Below are 21,309 nucleotides of genomic sequence, written 5' to 3'. Positions count from 1 at the left end.
GGATGTTTGTGTAATCAGAAGTTGGGCAAGGGGAGATGACTACAGAGAGTTTGTGTGTGAACCTGTCCTCTGAGGATCGTTTGATCCCAGTAAACGGTTTCAGCAGATGTGATCTCGTAAACATGATTTATTGTCAGAGCCTGACACTGAGAAATGCTCACGGCTTCTGCTTTCTAGCCTCTGGCTAAGCAGCGTCAAACAAGCACGACAAACGTTTGAAACCCTTCCGGATGCATGAATGAACCTGACAGCGTGAAGTTTACTCAACCCAAACTTTATTGACCTTTTTAAAAAGCAAAAGCATGTTCACACAAGTGTAAAACGTGCAGGAACAGCTCTACCTGATGATTCACCAACTCATTATGACTCGTGTGAAAACAACCCAAAGGTCAAATTGTTGGCACCACTCCATATAAGACAACAAACGAACAAACACATGTTAACCACAGGTGTACACTGGAGCTCACGTCCACAAACAAAAGACAGAATGCTTACATAACACAAACACACATAGAGTCCCTAGTTGAGCCCATTTAATCCCCATGTCTTATATAATATCCCATAATAACAGCAGTACAAATCCCATACAATAAAGGAAAGTGTTTTTTAAAACTAGGATGTCATTTGTTTTTAATACATAAGCCGAGTGGTTTAAAATTAGCACCTGAAATACACTGTTTCTCATTCATGATGCAGGTGGACTCCCTGCCTGCTCAGGACTGTGTTGTATATACATATACAGATATGTTCATATATTTGGTCTGGTCAGTTTCTTTGTATGGCTCAAACTCACATGTACAGAGTCAAAGAGTCAAAACATATTAAACAAAATTGGGGAAAAAAGTCAGTATTAAAACAGACCTGAACAAACAAGGAACATGAAAAATAAAACCCCAAACAAATAAGTAAATATTAATTTTATGTCACATTTATGTTGTCGGCACTATTGGAAAACTAAAAGGATAACTAACGTGCTAACAACGAGCTGTCTTACATACATGCTGACATTCTTCTCCAAATACATCAAACAAAAAGCAATAAGTGACTGGAACACCAAACGTAGCTGGCAGATGGACTTTGACTTTGTTAACGTTTTCACCACAGCTTAAAGTAAGTGCTGGCATTAAGAGTCATTATTTTCAGCTTTGTGGTGAGTTATGCAGGAATATCAATGGGAATTTAAAAATAATGGGACACTTCTGGTAAATATCCATCAGCCAATATACTGGTGCATTCCCAATATTTATCATTTTCCAGCACAGGCACACTGGTTTGCAGAGCGGCCCACGTTCCTCCATCAGTCTTTACTCCTCTATAACCAGTGTACCAGCTGCTGCAGTGACCGAGCTAACTACACATGCACATATGGAAACACATCAGACATTTAAAGACTCATACAGGAGCTTTCATGTCATTTATGAACATGACTACACTTTATTTGATCATTTTGTTTTTCTTTTCACTGCCGTGGTTTCATTTTTCAAACATCGAAACAAGAATGAAGTAATACTCGTACATTTCTGTGTTTAACCAGATTACTAATCAGTGACAACTGTTCACAGACACAGAGATGATATTTGACAGAAAAGAAAGTTATACATGCACAAGAGATCGAGGGACTCCTCGTCCCCCGGCACTACTTAATGTCCTCCGGTATCAGAGCCTCTTAACCTCTTAACGTCCACCACGTCGCCGGCACCCGTCGAGACTTAGAGCTGGGTTTTGTTTTTAGCCACATGCTAAACAGCCATATTTTCAGAAACTAGAAGATGTTACATTTTGAATGAAGTGTTTCACACGTGCACAGCAGTGTTTGTGTGGCTGGATGTTAACCAAACCCAAACCTAAGGCTTGACTGGTGGATTCAAGAGGTTAAAGATCCAACATGGCTTGTTCTAGGTAACAATGTCACAGCTCTCCTCAAAGAGCTCTGAGACATTAACAGCTTAAAGAGATTGGATCAGCTGGACACCCTAACTGAGGACAAGTTGTTACTCCAATGTAACAAACAATGGAAGTTTCATAGAAACCAGCTAATGAGAACCTAACATTTCTGTGCAGGTTACAGTAAACACCTGATTGCAAGTCAGGCATTTTTGCCAAACACAGAATGTCAGATGTTTCTGTAACAGGCCTGAACACATGCTTGGAGAGAAAAACACACACCAGTAATTACAGCCTCTCTAAGACAAAGACAAGCCTGAATGTACTCGAAACGTTACCGTCGGGGTCTCTGAAACGCCCTGCCAGGCAGATCAGCCGGTTCTGGGCTGCCCCCTCTGAGGAAGAAGGACAGTCGGGTTAATCGTTTCAAATTCACTCAAATTCAAATTTGTAAAAACAAAAAAATCTGAACAGAAAATTGTAGTTCAGCAGGAGATGTAGACCCAGAGCATTCTGAACCATGTTGTTCAGTTTTAAAGCACTGAAGACGAACTGTGTACTGTAGCTTGGAATCCTCATTAACTGGACCTGTCACTTTTGTACTTTTAGTCTATATGAAACACGGACAGCACTGAAGTCAAGAAGTTCCCTTCAGCTGCCTCTCCAATCTGTGCTTAATGTCTTGTTTTGTCAGCAGTGCCACACTTCCATGGATTCTTTTGTTTACAGCTTTTATGTGTGTAATCGATTCAGTGCTCGGGAATATACAGGGAGCGCAGAATTATTAGGCAAATGAGTATTTTGTCCACATCATCCTCTTCATGCATGTTGTCTTACTCCAAGCTGTATAGGCTCGAAAGCCTACTACCAATTAAGCATATTAGGTGATGTGCATCTCTGTAATGAGAAGGGGTGTGGTCTAATGACATCAACACCCTATATCAGGTGTGCATAATTATTAGCCAACGTCCTTTCCTTTGGCAAAATGGGTCAAAAGAAGGACTTGACAGGCTCAGAAAAGTCAAAAATAGTGAGATATCTTGCAGAGGGATGCAGCAGTCTCAAAATTGCAAAGCTTCTGAAGCGTGATCATCGAACAATCAAGCGTTTCATTCAAAATAGTCAACAGGGTCGCAAGAAGCGTGTGGAAAAACCAAGGCGCAAAATAACTGCCCATGAACTGAGAAAAGTCAAGCGTGCAGCTGCCAAGATGCCACTTGCCACCAGTTTGGCCATATTTCAGAGCTGCAACATCACTGGAGTGCCCAAAAGCACAAGGTGTGCAATACTCAGAGACATGGCCAAGGTAAGAAAGGCTGAAAGACGACCACCACTGAACAAGACACACAAGCTGAAACGTCAAGACTGGGCCAAGAAATATCTCAAGACTGGTTTTTCTAAGGTTTTATGGACTGATGAAATGAGAGTGAGTCTTGATGGGCCAGATGGATGGGCCCGTGGCTGGATTGGTAAAGGGCAGAGAGCTCCAGTCCCACTCAGACGCCAGCAAGGTGGAGGTGGAGTACTGGTTTGGGCTGGTATCATCAAAGATGAGCTTGTGGGGCCTTTTCGGGTTGAGGATGGAGTCAAGCTCAACTCCCAGTCCTACTGCCAGTTTCTGGAAGACACCTTCTTCAAGCAGTGGAACAGGAAGAAGTCTGCATCCTTCAAGAAAAACATGATTTTCATGCAGGACAATGCTCCATCACACGCGTCCAAGTACTCCACAGCGTGGCTGGCAAGAAAGGGTATAAAAGAAGAAAAACTAATGACATGGCCTCCTTGTTCACCTGATCTGAACCCCATTGAGAACCTGTGGTCCATCATCAAGTGTGAGATTTACAAGGAGGGAAAACAGTACACCTCTCTGAACAGTGTCTGGGAGGCTGTGGTTGCTGCTGCACGCAATGTTGATGGTGAACAGATCAAAACACTGACAGAATCCATGGATGGCAGGCTTTTGAGTGTCCTTGCAAAGAAAGGTGGCTATATTGGTCGCTGATTTGTTTTTGTTTTGTTTTTGAATGTCAGAAATGTATATTTGTGAATGTGGAGATGTTATATTGGTGTCACTGGTAAAAATAAATAATTGAAATGGGTATATATTTGTTTTTTGTTAAGTTGCCTAATAATTATGCACAGTAATAGTCACCTGCACACACAGATATCCCCCTAAAATAGCTAAAACTAAAAACAAACTAAAAACTACTTCCAAAAACATTCAGCTTTGAGTTTTTTGGGTTCATTGAGAACATGGTTGTTGTTCAATAATAAAATTATTCCTCAAAAATACAACTTGCCTAATAATTCTGCACTCCCTGTATTTGTTAAAACATGTCCTACTAACACCGCTGAACGAAGCGCCGAATGTGCATGAATTCTTTTGGTGACGTGGCAAACACACGAACGCTCTGCTACTTGATTCTAACCTGTTGCCAAGTCTCTTTTACACTGCTGCAAATGCACCAATAAAATCACTAACATCAGTTTCACGTTGGCACTTTTCATGTCTCTCATTATGTTTTGCTCCACATGGTGGCTGGTCAGCAGTCCCACACTGCCGTGAAGGATGGACTGAAGTCTAACATTGTTGTTGCAGGAACATAAATACTGATGTTTCTTACACTCCTTCAGTCAGCTGTTGAGTCTGCTTGTTTTCATTCTGCCAAACTTGGAAGCATGAGTGGATAATTGCCTATTTACAGTTGATGATAAAATCATTAGTCTCTCCTGTCAAGTGTGAGACTTACGAACTGATTAGCATCAGTGGGGCCAATGATTCGGTGTGAAGTCCACGCAGAAGCTCAGATTCATCCTGGGTCGTTATTTCTTTATACTCTTACAATTTAGTGCTGCCTTAAAAAACAGCTTGTCTTGAAATACGTGAGGACTATTTAAGTGTGTAAATGTCACCTGGCTCGAGAGGTCAGAAGAAACAATGTATGAATAGTGCTGCAGCAATGTGTGTTTCATGGTTACTGCGAGACTCACCATGACATGAAGGTAGCTGCACATCTGCAGCACACACTCCAGAGTCTCCATCATTTGCTCTCGGCGGAGTGTGCGGAGCTTGCTGTGACCGAGGGATTCGTTGCTTTCCACCTCACAGATGGTGGCCTTCAGAGCAATGGAAGCACACTGTACCACACTCATCCCTGCAGAAACACAGAGGGCTGCAGGATAATGGTGCTTCTAAGCATAACTGCAATCAGTTGCAGACAAAAACAGGAAGCTTTCAGGTTTTTAGTCACTGTGACTGAAGTTTTGTTGTCTTCTGTTCTCGCGTGCTTTGCTCTTTACACTCATTTGTGTTAAAGATGAAAAAAGGAAACCTTGTTCTATTCTAGTTGATGACAGTTGGCTAGTCAGTCATGGCTAACCATGCTGTAATGACTAAAGCCATTAAATAAACAAGAGGTCACTGTTTGTGGATTTTAAGCACTGCCAGATGTCTTTCTTTGGTTTTGTTCTACAGCACATGAGAGGAAGCCACAAAGAAAGTGCTGCTGTTTAAAGACAGACATGTTGCTGGCACACTAACATAGAAGATCGTGCAATGACAAAGGCGTCTTTGGCATCAAAGCTCTTACTTTTCTCTCTCTTAGTTCTGTGTTGTCTTCTTATATAACCATGTTCTGCATTTATCGTCTCATTATGTTTTTGAAACAGTGATGCACGAATAAAATGATTTGAAAGCTTTAAAGATTTGAGGACTTACCAGAGTTATCAGTAGCTTCGACGTCCACATATATGCCATCCATCATTGCACGCATTAGAACCTGTTAGAAAACATTTGAATACATCTGGATTGAATACAGTAGATAAGAAGCAAAGGTTGATCAGCCCAAACTTGACGCCATGCATCAAAGTACAGCCAGAGCTTACATTACAGCACCACTCTGGAATTCAGTGAGCCCTTTAGCCTGAGCCCTCTGTCATACATGTTTGTACTGTGAGGACAGACTTTAGAAAAATAAAAATACGGCAACTTTTTAAATATCTTTAACAATTTGCACAGTGAACTACACAACCTTAATTTTTCATCACAGCTGTTTTCTAAGCCTCGTCTCTGACAGTAACTTGTAATGCTTCTTGACTTGCTTGTAAACTGTGCAGAAAGATGGGACACAAAAGCAAAAGCCCAACAGCAGACGTACTGTCACACAGTCAGGTTCTTTCTCTATACAAGCAGAAATGATAACGGCTCTGACCTCCAGGACTCTGATGTAGCCGCTCTCAGCGCTGAGGTGGAGGCATGATTTTCCTGCGTTGTTCGTCTCATTGACGTTGGCTCCCAGATAGATCAGATCGGCCACCATCAGGTGGTGGTTGTGTTTTGATGCATAGAGAAGAGGAGTCTGAACAGAGAGCAAAGGAAAGCATGAAGCTATGAACTGAACATGTTGGTGCAGAACGCACTCAAGTCTTTGAATAGTTACCATGAATGTGGCTGCAAAACAATATCTAGGAACAAGACGTTGTGCAAACTGATGGAAGACTTAGTGGTTACCTGTTAATTACATACTGATGGGTAACACCTGATATGGACCTTAACATGTGCAATAACACACAGATAGAACAGTGAAGCTGAATACGTGCAGCTCTGTACGCAGGAGGTGAGAGGAGCGTCACAGGGAGTCATGGTGGTGGTGGTGGTGGTGGTGGTGGTGGGGGGGGGGGGGGGTGTCAATCATTCTCCACTTAAACCAACGGCAAAAATAAAAAGTATACGAAAGCTTTTTGAAATACAGCGATGAGTCACATATGTGCCTGAAGAATCCACACGTTCTCACTTCCAGAGTGTAACATTTTACGCTAGGTATCGCCGATATGTTACGCTTCTGCGCACCCAACACTTCCCTAGATTACCAGATCGGAAAAATGAGGAAACATGAGAACCATTTGGAATGAATCTACACATGTACGTTCGTTTTAGTTCAATCGTTTGGGAAAACAGTATGTAACGTGAAAGTGCTGGTTACGTTTAGGGATAAGGTTATGGTTAGTGCTGGAAGACGTGGCTGGAGCGTGCGTTACTGCGGGAGCGTCATTCTCCTGGATTTCACCCGGCGCGTAGCATAAGAACATGGGCGGTCAGAGTGCACTATATAGGTCATCGGATGTTCAAGATGGGCTTTTCGTCTACCAACAACTGCTCACACTGCCAAACCAATTCACCGGACAATTATATCCACGCTCTTTGGTTCTGTCCACCAGTTCAGAAGTTTTGGCGCGAGATATGTGAAGACTTATCGAAGTGTCTGAAATGTAACATTCCAACTTCCCCCTTAGTGTGTTTGTTGGGCAGCTTAGATAATGTCACTACAGAAAAGAATATCGCCCATATGGTTTTCACTGCCCTATGCATAGCCAAGAAAACTGTCCTCATGAACTGGAAAAATAAAAATAATCTTAATTCTAACCAATATAGAAATTATCTATTAGATTACATTAGTCTTGATACAGCCTCTGCCACCACATCAGATCAATTGCTCTGGGCTCCTTTGATCAGCTCCATCACCTAGTGGGGGTGGGGGGTCATAGTTTGGTCCCGCCTTCACTGTTGTGATTGGTGTGGGGGTAGGGACAGGCTTAGGGCGTCGGGGGGTTCCCCGGAGGCATCTTCCTTGGGGGGCTCAACCCGGGGTAGCGGTCATGTCCGGTTAGGGGCTCTGTTGGCTCTCAGGTGACTGTTTCCTCGCGGCTGCGTGCAGCGGGGCTAGGGGAGGGTCTGTGCTGACGGACGTGGGTTACTGACCTGGTAGTCTGGCTGCCCCTGGGTGGGTCCGGGATGGGCGTGAGGTTCTGGGGGCGCTCCGTCTCTGGGCTGGGACCCGGACCGGGCCTTGGAGGCTTGGGTCCTGGTTGGTGTGTTGCCGGGGTTGTGGGCGGGTGGGTGCATGGGGGCCCAGCCCTGGAGCAGGGTGCCGCCGGTGCGTCGAGCCACCTGGGGGGCTCTTCAACTGGTGGGGGAGATTGTCACACCTTGCAGGAGCTTTCCTCTCCTCAGGAGCTCCCTCTGCAGGAGGGGGAGATACAGGAGAGGTGGAGGAAGATCTCAGCCTGGGCGTCTATTGTCTTATGTAGTCTGGAAGAAGAGTGGATGGTGGGGTGGGTGCAGTTTTCTCTGTGGTGGGGTTGGGTGGACTGTCCCGGGCTCTGTGGGGCCGGGCGGCGCTGCTGCACTGGGCCCCGGTCTGGATGGGCCTGGGCCCCCTTTCCCTGGCGGGTCGCGGAGTATGGGGGTGCCTACTGGGGTCAGCGGGGGAGCTGGCCCCAGGGAGGGGTTACCTGCCCCTCCCTTCCTTCCCTCCCCATCTCCAGCTGCCTCCCCCTTCCCGCTCCACCACAACCACCCACACATGCAGGGCCTTGGAGTAGGGGTGTGTCACCAGGGTGCAGAGGAGGCTACCCCCCCCCCCCCCTCTGTCCCCTTCTGGCTGCCTCTGCCTCAATGTTATCCCACAACTTAGACATTCACATTACTCACACTCTCATTACACATACATATAGGATCTTGGGGGTGGGCACGATACACGGAGTCCAAAGTACCATCAGGGTGTACACCCTCACCCCTGGCGTCGTTGCCCACCTCTCAATGTTAAATACACGTAGACATTGAGGGCTAGCAGGAGGGACTATGCGCTTACCTGCTGCTCTCTGGCAGGTAGCTCCAAGCCCTCCTGGGTTTTAAATGCACCTTAGAACACACATGCATCAACATTACAATGAGCAGGTGGAGGGAGGTTTGGAGTCTTCTCTCACCCCCATTCTCTGCGACCTGCTGGAGCGGGGGGGCTAGGAGGAGGAGTTGGCCGTCCGACTGCAGTCTGGAGTGTGGGGCCTCCCTGCTGCTGCGGAGTCGGGGCAGTCTGCCTCCCCCCACCGCAGGGAAAAGGGTAACACCACCTGGGTCTGGGTGCAGTTCCCCCTCCAGGGGCAAAGGTACCTAGACCCGGTTTGTAGAGTACGCTTGGGGAGTGTGATCGTGTGTACAGCGTCTCTTTATGTCTGTCTCCACGTTGGTTGAGTGTGGAGTAAGTGCATATGAGAGCATGAGGGTGGGAATGGATGTTTGTATCTGTGTGTGCCTGTATGTCTGTGTCTATATGTCAGGTTGGGTATCAGACGCCACCTCTCTGGGGACATCTCAGGCCCTCCAAGGTTTGGAGGCCTATCTCCCCCTACCACCACTTCCCCTGCCAGTGGCGGACTCCCTCAGACATCGGTGCGTTGGTGGTTCTTTGTGTCCGGGGGTGGGCGTCCAGGTACACACCGGCTCACTCCTTGGCGGCCGCTTATCGGGGCCTGGAGCCTGGGGCTCGCTCGGGCCACTTCGGAGGTGGGGTGCCCCCGGCCTCTCGGCCTGGGGCTCGGTCATTCAGGCACGGCTGGCTGCCGGCGGAGCTCACGGGCGCGTCACTGCAACTCCCCCTGGCTTCTGCTCCGCGGCTGCTGAGTGAGCCCTCATCTGGGACTCTCCTCAGCTCTTTCTGGGACAGTGGCGCAGCTGCCCCTCTGTTGGTCTTCCTTGGTCTCTTGTGTTCTGGGGGCCTCTGGATGTCTGGAGTTTTGATCTCCTCCATACCTGCTTCATGCCCTGGAGGACGGGGCTGTGGCCCCCCCACACCCTCTAGCAGATTATTACATGAAGGAACCTTTTAAAAACAAGCGCGTCCATGCTCACAGGTGTACACACGGGTGATCACACCCACAAACTACACCCTTTTTGGCTCCTACCTCAAAGCACACTGTGTTCTGTTGATCTTATGTGCTGCACAATAATGTTTAATATTTAGTATTTACTGTCATATTCCCATATATCATTGTGATGTTGTTTATTCTATTACTCTTGTTCTCTTCTGCTTGCTTTCTTTTTTCTTTCTCAGCAGGTGATCCAGGTGATTGATATATGCATTTTTTTTCTCTGCCCGTTCTGTTGGTTTTTGTCTTTTGCCCTTCTCCCCCGTCCCTCTTCTCAGCTGTTTCTCTTTCCCTCTTTCTTTCTCCCCTTCTTTCCCCCAGTCAAGTCTGTCCCGTATTCAGTAAGTGAAAATAAAATAAACAATAAAAGGTGAATCAAATGGACCATTACGGCAAGGCTGGGATGGTCAGTTTGGTAAAGTAAATCCGTTGGGCATCTTTCTTTGCCTTTAGACAACAATTCTGATGCAAAAGAGCCAAACGGGACAGGCAAAAAAAACAAAACAAAAAAAAACAAAAACATGGGCGGTCACCTGTCGCGCTCCTCAGGAATGCCGTGGGACGTGACAAATCGTCATCATATTACGCCTCAGGAGGGAGAACGGGCTGGAAGAATCTTAGTTGAACAGGTGACACAGTATTAAGTTCATATTTTAAACGTCTTTATCCCCCGTGCTTGTTATCTGCACATGGCTAACAGGAAAAACCACGAGGACACATTAGCTAATGCAGGATTTCAAAGGCCAATAGCAATATTTGGTGGATTAAAAATCTGATATTTTGATATACTGGCTGGTATTTTTTCTTTGAAACAGATGAACCATTATCATCACCTACCATGTGTTTTACATCAGCTCGGATTAGCTTGGATTAGCTACTACTTGTTTTTTGTAAGTGTTCTAAACGACAGGTTGTCAAGAGGTAAACTGCAGATTTCCCCCGTTAGACAAACTGTGCAATGTCAACACTCAATTGTCATTTTCATTTATTGGCTGTTATTAATCCCAGTACTGCTGATAAACTGGTCACGTTGTGGTGTTAGCTAACTTACTGGTTACAGGCTTAAAAGCAAAGAAAAATGATGCCTGACATGTTGCCAGGCTTGTAAAACACTGGAGGGAAATGTTGTATAAAGCAACAGATAGTTGTAATATTCATAAAAATAGAAATCTGTTTACCATGCCATCTGAGTCTTTTAGGTCCAGGCTGTTGAATGTGGCCATCCTTTTAGCAATGGCAAAGCCCAGAGCCCTCTTTCCAACACATGCTACTCTGTGAAGAATTCTGGAAGGAGAAACACAAATAAGCGATTCAAGTTTTTACTGACACAGGGCTACAGAAATGGGTAAAGGTGGGTTATGGACACTTTATTTGTTTGTGTATTAAGATCTCCATCAGCTTCTGCGGCAGCTACTCTTCCTGTGGTCTGACAAATTCTTTAACAAAAAACGTTTTCATACACGAACATCGAATACATGAAATACAATAAATGCAAATGTAACTGGAGCTGTGTCTGTGTAAACTGAAAGTTTGTCTTGTGTCCAAGGACTTCTGCACATTTGAGTGAGCTTCTTTGTGTCCTCCTTGCAGCAGACTAATTAGAGCAGTGCCCTGGTGAACGTAAGTAACAGCAGAAGACAAAAACCGAGCGTGAGTTTCCAGCATGTCAAAACGCCCTTTGAAAAAAAGGAACTTAAATGTTGAACGACAACAGATGTGACCAAACTAGTTGAAGGCTGGTTTTGCAAGTCAATCCTTCAGCACAGCTCTGAGACATCAGTTACAGGATCCTGTAAGTACATGGTTGAAAAAATGAGAGAGCGATGAAAGAAGAAGATCTCATGAATCTTTGCCAAACAGAAATTTGCTGGCAGCTTGTTGACTTTGCAGAAGACACGAAATTTGCAGTTTAGAAAGCACCATCTGGATTTTTTAAAGGTGAGATCACAAGCTGAAGTTAGACAGTGGCTCTGTCTACCTTTATGTCAACACAATGATAAAAAAACAGTACATTATGTTAGTGTAGCCAACAAGCTCAAACTTTTATTTTGAAAAGGGCCCATTACCTCAATACAAACGCATACAGATTTTTTCTAAATGACACATTTGTTGATTTTCCAGTGCATCTATCTTTTTGCTGCTAAGACAAGAGATTTATAGTTATCTGCCAAGCAGAGTGAGCAAGTATTCATCCAGTAGCTTATTAATGTCTGCCAAACGGATGTCACTGAGGGTGAACATGCTAAGGGACAAGTATTAATGGGGGTATATGCATATTTTGATCCTGTGTGGATTAGAGAAAATCCCAAATAAATTCAAACGAGTGCGCCCAGCTCTTGTTTAAATTTAACTATTAATTTAAAAATCAATAGTTCAAAAGAAATCATTAAAAGCCCAGAACGTCCATGACATTCCTGCCCATGATCACTGGATGCAAACTTTTGACCACAGCTGTACATGCACAGTTTCGACTGTCAGCTCCAGCATAAGGTTCCCTGCACCGTAAAAAAAATTCCTAAAAAACAGTAATATCCCAGCAGCTGGGGCGCCAAAATAATACCAGGAAATAACTTTCCCATGAAAATACGGTTATTTTCAGTAATGACAATACAGTTTGTTGCCCTAATTTTACATGGGATTTTGCCTTTTCACGTGCTTTTAAACATTAAATTAGGAACAATTTAATGTGATTAAACAATGAAATTACCTATAAACAAAGTCAATGAATGCAGCAATATATACTTAAAGCCTCTGTCAGTGCGCCCCAGGGTGGCTGTGGCTACAATGTAGCTTCATCACCAGTGTGTGGATGTGTGGATGACTGGGTGTGTAAAGCGCTGTACAAATACAGGCCATTTACCATTAAATGTACAGAAATATACAGTTAACAGTTGGTTTGAATAATAATGGATTGCATTCATATAGCGCTTTATGAGACCCTCAAAGCGCTTTACAATTCCACTTTACTATTCCCCTCTGACCATCACCAGTAAAAATGTAAAATCAGTCTATTTATGTGAATTTAATGATATTCAAGAAAAACAGTACAAAACTGTAAAATACGCAGTAAAATACTTTTATATTACAATTACAATTTTTTTACAGTGTAGTAAAAATCTGTCCCTTTGCAGTAAAAGCTGGAACGACTGCGTGTGCAGGACCGTGCAGCCCAGCCGTCGGTGCGAGGTGAGAGACAGTGGTCGTAAACGATTTAACCTGCCTACCACTGCAGGAGGACAAACGAGTCGTAGTATCGTCTGGTTCCTTTTTGACTCTTAATTCTTCAGTCGTTTTTATATTTGTAAAATAACTGTAGCATTAGGCTAATGACATGTGTTGGCTAGCTTAAATGCTCTAGTTTGTTAAAAAGTTAAAAAGTAATCTGCAGCCGTGCAATAACGACGGCTGACTAACCCCGATCTGGTCCACACGAATAATTTACCCTCAGGGCTCTTTTTTGAAATAGTTCTGGTCAGTAGATGCTCTGCTAGGATAGATGTATGAGACTTAATGTTCAACAACAACATTTATATTTCATACTGTACATTACTGCAGTTTCATTTCACCTCTGTGTCTCCTGAAAATTTCAGCTAGTTTTTTTGCTCGTGGGCGTCCAATCAAGGTGAACAGTAAAAGCGCCTCCTCTTTGGTGGCCATTACCTTTAACATACATACAGAGACAGTCTTCTATCAAACTTACGTCCTGCCATGTTCATCAGCGGACAGCAGTTCTGCATCGCAGACATCCCTCAGCTGGCCCTCCTCTTTCTGCAGCTGTGTCCAGAAGAAAGCGCCGCCGTTCACGTTATATTCACTGTAATTCCTGGGACCAAACCACTCCTGCCTTTGTTCACCATTTTTGCTCACAATTCCAAAGATCGAGGGCGGGCAGCTGGGAAACATGAAGCCAGGAGGGGTCTGGTGGTACTCTGCTGTGCCTGGGGAGTAGGTCATGTAGGACGGGGGGCTGGGAATGATTTCATCGTACTCGTCACCGTTAAGTCCTGCACCGAGCGGAGACAGCGTGGTACATCAAGGGTGGAAGTAATTGCCAGTCACAGTCTCACTTTAAGGAGTAGCTTTAAAAAACATATTACCAGTTGGAGACAGCTGAGGAGAAACTGGTGGATCAGTGGGGGACAGGGGTGGGGGAGACAATGGGTTTCTGCTGCCAGTCCTGAGATCTTCTTCCAGTACTTCGACGATGATTGACAGCTCCTCCAGGCTTTGTGACGGCTGTTGTGTCTGAAAGCCAAAGAGTACTGCAGAGTATTTGAGCTGCTCTTCAAAATGACATGTAGCTTACAGCATACCAAAGCTTTGCACTTTGAAACCTTCTGGGTGGAGCAGAGTTCTGTCTTTTATAACACTGACCTTGACAGTTCGGCGCCTGGAGCTCGTTTTAGCTCGTTTTAAGTCTCCTGAGGAACAAAGAGTCAAGTATAAGTCAGCACACCTCTACGCAGGATGTTTGGCTTCTTCTTAAGCCAGGCCCAAAAGCCTGCGTGACACCATAACACCCCCAAACAACACTATAAATCTGCCACGACGGAAAATTCTCTTTAACATCACGCATGAGATGACGCACATCCATCCAACATAGGCTAACCCCACCACTGCCAACATTTTCATGCAAAGAAGCCAACCAACCCAACACACGACCTCCTCCGTGGTGCACACTGCCGCGTTAAATAAAGATTGCACTGACCTTTGGCTGTTTTGCTGCATCTGTCCTGCATTCACACAGTTGGATGATGAAGGGATAAAAACAAAGAGTGCGTCAGTGTGAATATAAATCTAAATATAATACTATACAGAACTTATACAGAAGTCCAATTTTTACCTATTCATGCAGTATTTTTTTGACCCTACAGTGAACCTAATGCAAAGCCACTTTCACTCTTTAAGCATGATTAACAGAACCTTTACTTTCAGCTCATAAACAGCCAGCACCACCATCGTGCCGTCTGAGAAGTGAGCTCACGCTGCAGACGATACATTAGATCAGTTTTCGGCTGCACATTATGAACACGGTCAGTTCTCTACCTGAGGATAAAACGGGTGTGATCGGCAGCCGGTTGTGTGCTGCTGCCTGCAGTTATCAGTTATTAAGACGCTGTTGTCATAATCTCACATTTGATGACTACAGCATGTCACATGTTACACGCACTTTCTTATTTTGCCTTGGCTTCAGTTGGTGCAGCGTTTGGGGGAACTTGTAAACCTCACTATGATTTCAGAAAACACAAGATTTCCTTTTCCAAGCAGTGAAATGTGTTTCTGTGCGGCTGTATCTTTGTCACACTTTTATTGTACGCGTGTGTTTTGAACCTCAAGCCTACCTTCAAATCTTGGCCACAGCCTTGAGTGAGGCGGATGTTTCTCAGCAGATCCTTTACTGGCATTCTGACACGGACTCCGAGGTAGACCTTGTCGTTACCATAAATGGAACGTTTGGCACCTGCAGGAAAACATGAAGGATCAGACTGCTGTGGCGCCATGACACAGAACCAGCTCTCTACAGAGCAGTGCTGATTTTCTAACCGGAAAGTAACTCAAAATGTTAGAAAACCAGCACTGCTCAGTGTTAGCCATTGTTAATCTTCTGACTAGGTTACTTTTAAAAATATAACACTGTCAAAAGTGATCATTTAACACTCAACAGTGTCATATTTAACACATAATGACTTGTAGCTGTAAGATGTGGCCGTGCTTCACCTACTGTATGACACCTATCTGAATGTCAGTGTATCATGAACACAGTATAGCGTCAGGTTTAAATGACGGGTAACTTCTGCATTACAGATGCCAAAAAGTCAACAGAACCTACAACATATACGCCTGCATAGAGTCGAAGAACTTTTCAAAATAAGACCGAAATGAAAAGAGCTCAGTCAAAGAGAAAGAATAAACGCAGCTCAAGTAAATACAATCAAATGAAATATGTTTTTAAAGGCTAAATATAGTTGCAATAAAAGAGAAAAAAAGCTCAATAAAATGCATTGAAGCAAACAAAATAAATAAACAGCATAACACAGACTGATAAGAGTAAAGTGGCTCACAGTGTAACCTGTACAAGCTCAGCTCCCTGCACTTTGCTTTTGTCTTTTCCTCAAACATGCACACAGAACGAAGCAGGTCCCATTTAAACAACACCTTTAGATGAGTGAAGTGAATCCTCACATTCCTGTTTTTAGCAGGGTTGTCAGGACTCTAGAATTCCAAACTTTGTTCCAGTTTCCATGCCTCCTTCATCGGGCTGTGGAACAGTAAGCTTCAACGTTTAAATGGATGCAGGCTAAAGTTTCAGAGCTCTGACCTGTCACCATAGACGTCTACGGCAGGACTGAGAGCTCAGTATTAAAATAATTCACTGGAAATAAAATGTTTATTTTACCACTCTGTGCCCCCAGATTAATAATTAACCACAGTGTTATATCTGACTATTATATATTTAGATTCTTTATAGATTTCCAATCACCATTTGCTAACCTCTCTGGAGTAGGCGATCACTATCTGTGCAAAAAAAGGTTGTATGATCCATTAAACGACCCTTTAAGATTGGCCACATGCTGCCAACGTCACCCTCTTCACATGGATGCGCTGCAGAAATCTGAATTTAGTACAGCGGTCTTAAACTCGCAGCCCGGGGGCCACATGCAGCCCATGTCGGCCCTACTTGTGGCCCGTATACCGATGTGAATAAATGTAAGGCAGTTTGGCCCTTGAAGGGACTTTTTTGAAACCAATATGAGCAGAGAGCACAAACATGCTGAGGCTGTGTTCGCTCAGTGAGAGAGTCACAAACTCATGTGTGCAGTTTGATTTTGTTAAATATGAACACAATGACAGGGACCAGTGTGTTTGTTTGTTTGTTCAATGAAAGACTTCAGTTAGTTAAGAGTCTATTTATACAATATTTGAAATAAAAACAAACAAACAAAACATTTTCTGAAATATTTGTGGCTGTTTTCTTGTTTGTTTGGTTGTTTTTGTGCCACTTGAACACTAAAGTGGCCCACAGCTCGTTTGATAACCAGCTTCATGTGACTGTTTAGGCTGATTTTAGGGTCAATCCAAAAACGTAAAGAAGTCCTGGCTTCATGGTGCAGGACCAAGCTCGAAGTCTGATGTCTGTTATCGCATCATAGTTTCTCTTGTCTGGAGCGCTCTCTCTAAACAACACACGCCCAGGCGCTGACAGTAGATCAGCAAACAGTCGATCTGACGACCATGCTACGTTTAAAGTCGTGTTTCTTTAGCTCAGTGTACCATTGGCTGGTTGGATATCTGTGGTAACTAGTAGTCGAACAGGTGTACCCAAAAACGTGTCCGGTGAGTTTGTAAAGTTACTACAAGCTGTTAGGAGTTCCTTAGATAAAACACACAAACAACAAAGAGAAAAGCCGAGCATCGTTCCTGTAAAAGTACAAGAGCTGCGATAAAGTCCTTTAATAATAAATGTTCTGCCTCAGAGATTTTCCTCAGAGATAAAACATCTTCTCGCCTACCTTTCTTAGTGCCTCCCACATCACGCACTGCTGCACCTGGGACAGGTGAGCCCGCCGCAGTGTCCCCCAGCAGAGCAGAGGAGTCGGCTTCTCCCCGTCTGCCCCTGCGCTCATTTATTTTGTACCGTCCTCTCATATCGTAAACAGACAAAGCTGAGTTAGCGACACACGGCTCCCACCACTGAAGCACTGACACCTGACAGCTGCTGTAGCTGGGCGGAACCTGAGCCTCGACCGGCTGCACGGCTGAGGACTCACCTGTTTGTTTGCCCACTGGCAGCTCGACGGGAACTGCACCAAAGACGATCCCGCCTGCTGCTCGATGCCCACGCCCAGCAGTGTGAATGTCACGCAGTGTTTGCATTACAGTTTTAGAGCAGGCCTCTATACCGACACTGCGCCCTGAGAGAAATGGCTACAGGACCCACGATGTTAATGTAACTGTAAATCTCTTGCTCTGATTTCGCATAGAAAGAATATGAACTCACCCTCAAGTACAGCGTTTACTCTCACCGGTTAAATAACTTGCAATACTTGAATATGAGAAAAGAAGACTAGAAAACTATGCTTTTACATAATTATCATATTATTGCAATGTACTTATAGAAATGTGTATTAAGTGATGGGGAGATTCTCACAGTGAAGCACTGAAATAAATGATATGGTGATTTGCCATTTCAGCTCGTAAGTGATCAGAAGCTTCAGTTATACACAGAGACTGACTATGTTAGTTCAGGGCTGAAGTTAACAAACCAAATGCAAAGCATCCAGTAAGACCTGCTTGAACATGACTGCTGATGAAGACTCTGCCCGAGGCAGACATTCCCATTGAAAAAGATCTTTTCAATGGAAATGTCTGGTGTCTGTGCTGAAAGCAGATTTGAAAAGCAAAATAGAATAAAGCAGACACAGTACAGGGACAGGTGAGGCTACTGACCCCCCCCAAACCAAAACAGCAACAAAGACACGATTCATAAGTTGTATAATGTGTGTTTCAGCTGACACAGGAAACCATCTGGCGCCTCCAGAATGTCTTTTATAGGGGTGGCCTTATGGTTGATTATTTTGCTGACTGGAAGTCCCAAACAGCTTTAAGGATTCCCAGCAGAGCTAAGCAGAAGCAGCTCCCCCAGCATGTAGACAAATAAGTAAAAGTTAAAATAAGTTGAAAACATGTATGTGTTGCTGTGTGAAATACTTGTAATACTTGTGTCACATGTGGATAGGGCACTATCTGTTGTGGCACTAAAGGCTAGCAGGCAGCATAATTAAAGAAATTTAAGTGCCTTTAACTTTAATGTACATAAAATATATCAGGAATATTAGAGCCAAGCCCTATCTGTATAATTAGCTTTTGTTTATTCTGTAGGGCAAATTTTAACCAACTGTCAGAAAACAAATAACCAGCATGTTATGTGTATGAATCAGAGGTGGGACCAAGTCATTGTTTTGCAAGTCTCAAGTAAGTCTCAAGTCTTTATCCTCAAGTCTCAAGTCAAGTCTCAAGTAATGTCAGGCAAGTCAGAGTCGAGTCTCAAGTCACTGGTGTAAAAGTCCGAGTAAAGTCAGAAGTCTGAAACTTTGAATTTCAAGTCCAAACGAAAAAAGCATGTTGCAGTTATGCTAAATGTAAATATTAGACCATGTAATTTTAAAATCTGTGTTTTTCTCAACACATGACAAAATAGTGAACTTAGAAAATATACACAAATTGTGAAATTGCACCTCTTTAAAATGCAGCTCAATTAAACCTAGCTCCAAGAATAATTTTCACGGACAGTTCTGAGATAAGCTGCATGTTATTCTTGGATGCGGTTGTAGGACCAGCTTTAAAATCGCATGACAAAAATATCATACACATTAAAAAAAACTGCATCACCAACGTAGCCTGGACAACATTTGCTAGTTAGATGAAGTCAGCTATCTCATTGTAGCACATTTATATGCATATTTATAATCATACGGTTCTTGGAGTGAGTGCATACACTCATGAAGTTTAGTAACTTCAGGTCACTGCAACAAGCCCAGGTACAGTTTACCGACGGATGGGTGCAGGACCTTGAAATGCACCGTGTAGAACGAAAGACCATCGTACGTATCATAAGTTTACCAATCTCACAAATCGTCTTCATAAATACACATTCCTTAACCGTTTATTAATAGGACCTTTGAGCTCAACGGTAATTAATTAGTAGTGGAAATAATTTCTGGTAGCATCACAGAAATGTAGCAGTGACAATAATATTGTATGCTGTAATCGTACTGGACAATTAGTGATACAAAACAACTGTTTTATCCTGTGAATAAAAGTATATGTTTTTGTCAGTGTACCATAATAACAGAAGTGAAACACAATATTGTGTCAGGACAATTCACTATTTATGCACAATAAATAAAGGAGCATAACGCGACAATTTCTGTTCAGCGCCAGACTTGCTTGTAACCTATATCACTAATTATGTTATGAAAATGACGTATTAACTACTAAAAAACACTGACCTTCGTGTAAATGCTTGGAGCAGACTAACCTGTGAGCTGGAGTGTTCTGGGACGTTATATTTGGTCTTTGAATGGCTGCAATCCAGTCGCCTCTTTGTTACTTCGGAAACATGGCTCAAACAATTTCTCTTCAACGTCGTAATCCGATAACAACCGATCTCTTTACCCGTCGGCTTCCCGTGGCTGTCATGCGACCGGCTATTGCAGTTAATAATACAACAGCTTCTTGACATTTTTGTGTTTCTTTTTATCGCTGTGTGACTGATTTCAATTGAAAGCCTGCGTGCGCTAGTACCTCTTGCCACGAGTTCCCAGAATCCTTTGCGGTTTACCCCTGAATGACGTCACATTTTCAATCTCTATATAATATGCAAGTTAAATTTTATATTTGGGGTAAAATATCAAGTCTTTTCAAGTAAACCGGTTCAAGTCCAATTCAAGTCCCAGGTCATTGGTGTAAAAGTCCAAGTCAAGTCACAAGTCTTAGAACATTTTTTCAAGTCAAGTCTAAAGTCATAAAATTAATGACTCGAGTCTGACTCGAGTCCAAGTCATGTGACTCGAGTCCACACCTCTGGTATGAATCATCAGTATTTTCTGAAAGATCAGCTCAGATTTTTATATTAAATTTATGCCTGGAATTTCCATGTGATCTGTATTCAGGTTTATTATTTAGACCTCTCATTGAAATCTTGTTACCTAAACTCTCACACCAATCCCATCTGAATGGAGAAACTGGTGACACGTGTCACATTCCAGGACAGGTATAAACAATGAGAGGTGGTGGATTGGCCAGATGATGGCCGGTGTGTAAAAATAACTCAGTTGTTTGGTGGTGGCATCGCAGAGCTTCCACAGATTCAGTAACATTAACAAGTGGTGGAGGCCAGCAGGTGGATGAGGGAGAGGGGAGGCAGGAGGAGGCCGCCAGTCTGAGTGTCAGGTGAACTTGAGGTAAGAAGTTATGACCTGCAGTCCATCTGGGTCAGATATAAACCAAGTTTAGATGGAGATTATTTTTGTTGTGTTGACTTTTTACAGTCAGTTACAATAACTCGTACTGCATGCTAGCTAGCATGACGGAGTTTCTATACAGCTGGGCGGGTGCTATGATGTTACTGACAGTGAACTTTATTTTATTCATAAGGTGATAGGTTTGTAGCTTGAACCTATTCGCTGGAACGTTGAAGGCAATAAAATTACACAGTAAGCAAGACACGAGTAGGCAAAGTTCTTCATGTTTCTCGTGCACGGGAGAGAACCAGACAAACGCCGTTCCTTCGCTTGACCCCAGTTGCTCTCGTCCGTTCTCCCGTAACACTGTTGTTTTATTGAGGTTACATGAATATGCATCGGTTCATTAACATATGACGTCTACATACACACAAAGAGTACCTTGCCTTTGTGTGTGTGTGTGTGTGTGTGTGTGTGTGTGTGTGTGTGTGTGTGAGGTCAAGATGTGACCCTGTGAAGACCCTCCCCAAAGCTGGTGCCAGGAGTCCAGCGGGTCCATCTGAACAAAAGGCTCTTATACTTAAAGAGATATATACGTGTGTTTGCTATGCCATATATCAGCAAGAGAAGATACGATCTCTCCTAGGAGGTGTGTGATCTATGCCAGAGCACTCTGTAGAAGAGTGAACGCACTCCCCTCTTCATGCTACACAGAGTTGTTACAGACCTCCTAGGATGAGACATTCTTTCAATCTAC

General features: G+C 43.7%; 1 protein-coding gene across 1 annotated transcript; it reads right to left on the bottom strand.

The window, feature by feature from the left end:
* Positions 1–258: 258 nt before the first annotated feature.
* On the bottom strand, positions 259–17,463 carry LOC309686928 (uncharacterized protein; the record flags this gene model as incomplete). The annotated part of the gene is made up of 11 exons (XM_082501601.1): positions 259–2,279; positions 4,876–5,039; positions 5,603–5,663; positions 6,096–6,242; positions 10,767–10,872; positions 13,289–13,592; positions 13,686–13,833; positions 13,963–14,009; positions 14,297–14,321; positions 14,931–15,049; positions 17,100–17,463. The coding sequence occupies 11 exons, from the start codon at positions 17,461–17,463 to the stop codon at positions 2,256–2,258; spliced, it is 1,509 nt and encodes a 502-aa protein (XP_082357727.1). The 3' UTR covers positions 259–2,255.
* Between the last annotated feature and the right edge of the window lie 3,846 nt (positions 17,464–21,309).

The sequence above is a fragment of the Aulonocara stuartgranti genome (genome assembly GCF_965226115.1).
Source record: "Aulonocara stuartgranti genome assembly, chromosome: 14".
Taxonomy (NCBI): Eukaryota; Metazoa; Chordata; class Actinopteri; order Cichliformes; family Cichlidae; genus Aulonocara; species Aulonocara stuartgranti.
The sequence above is the reverse complement of the archived record's forward strand: the minus strand, read 5'-3'. Positions and strand labels throughout refer to the sequence as shown.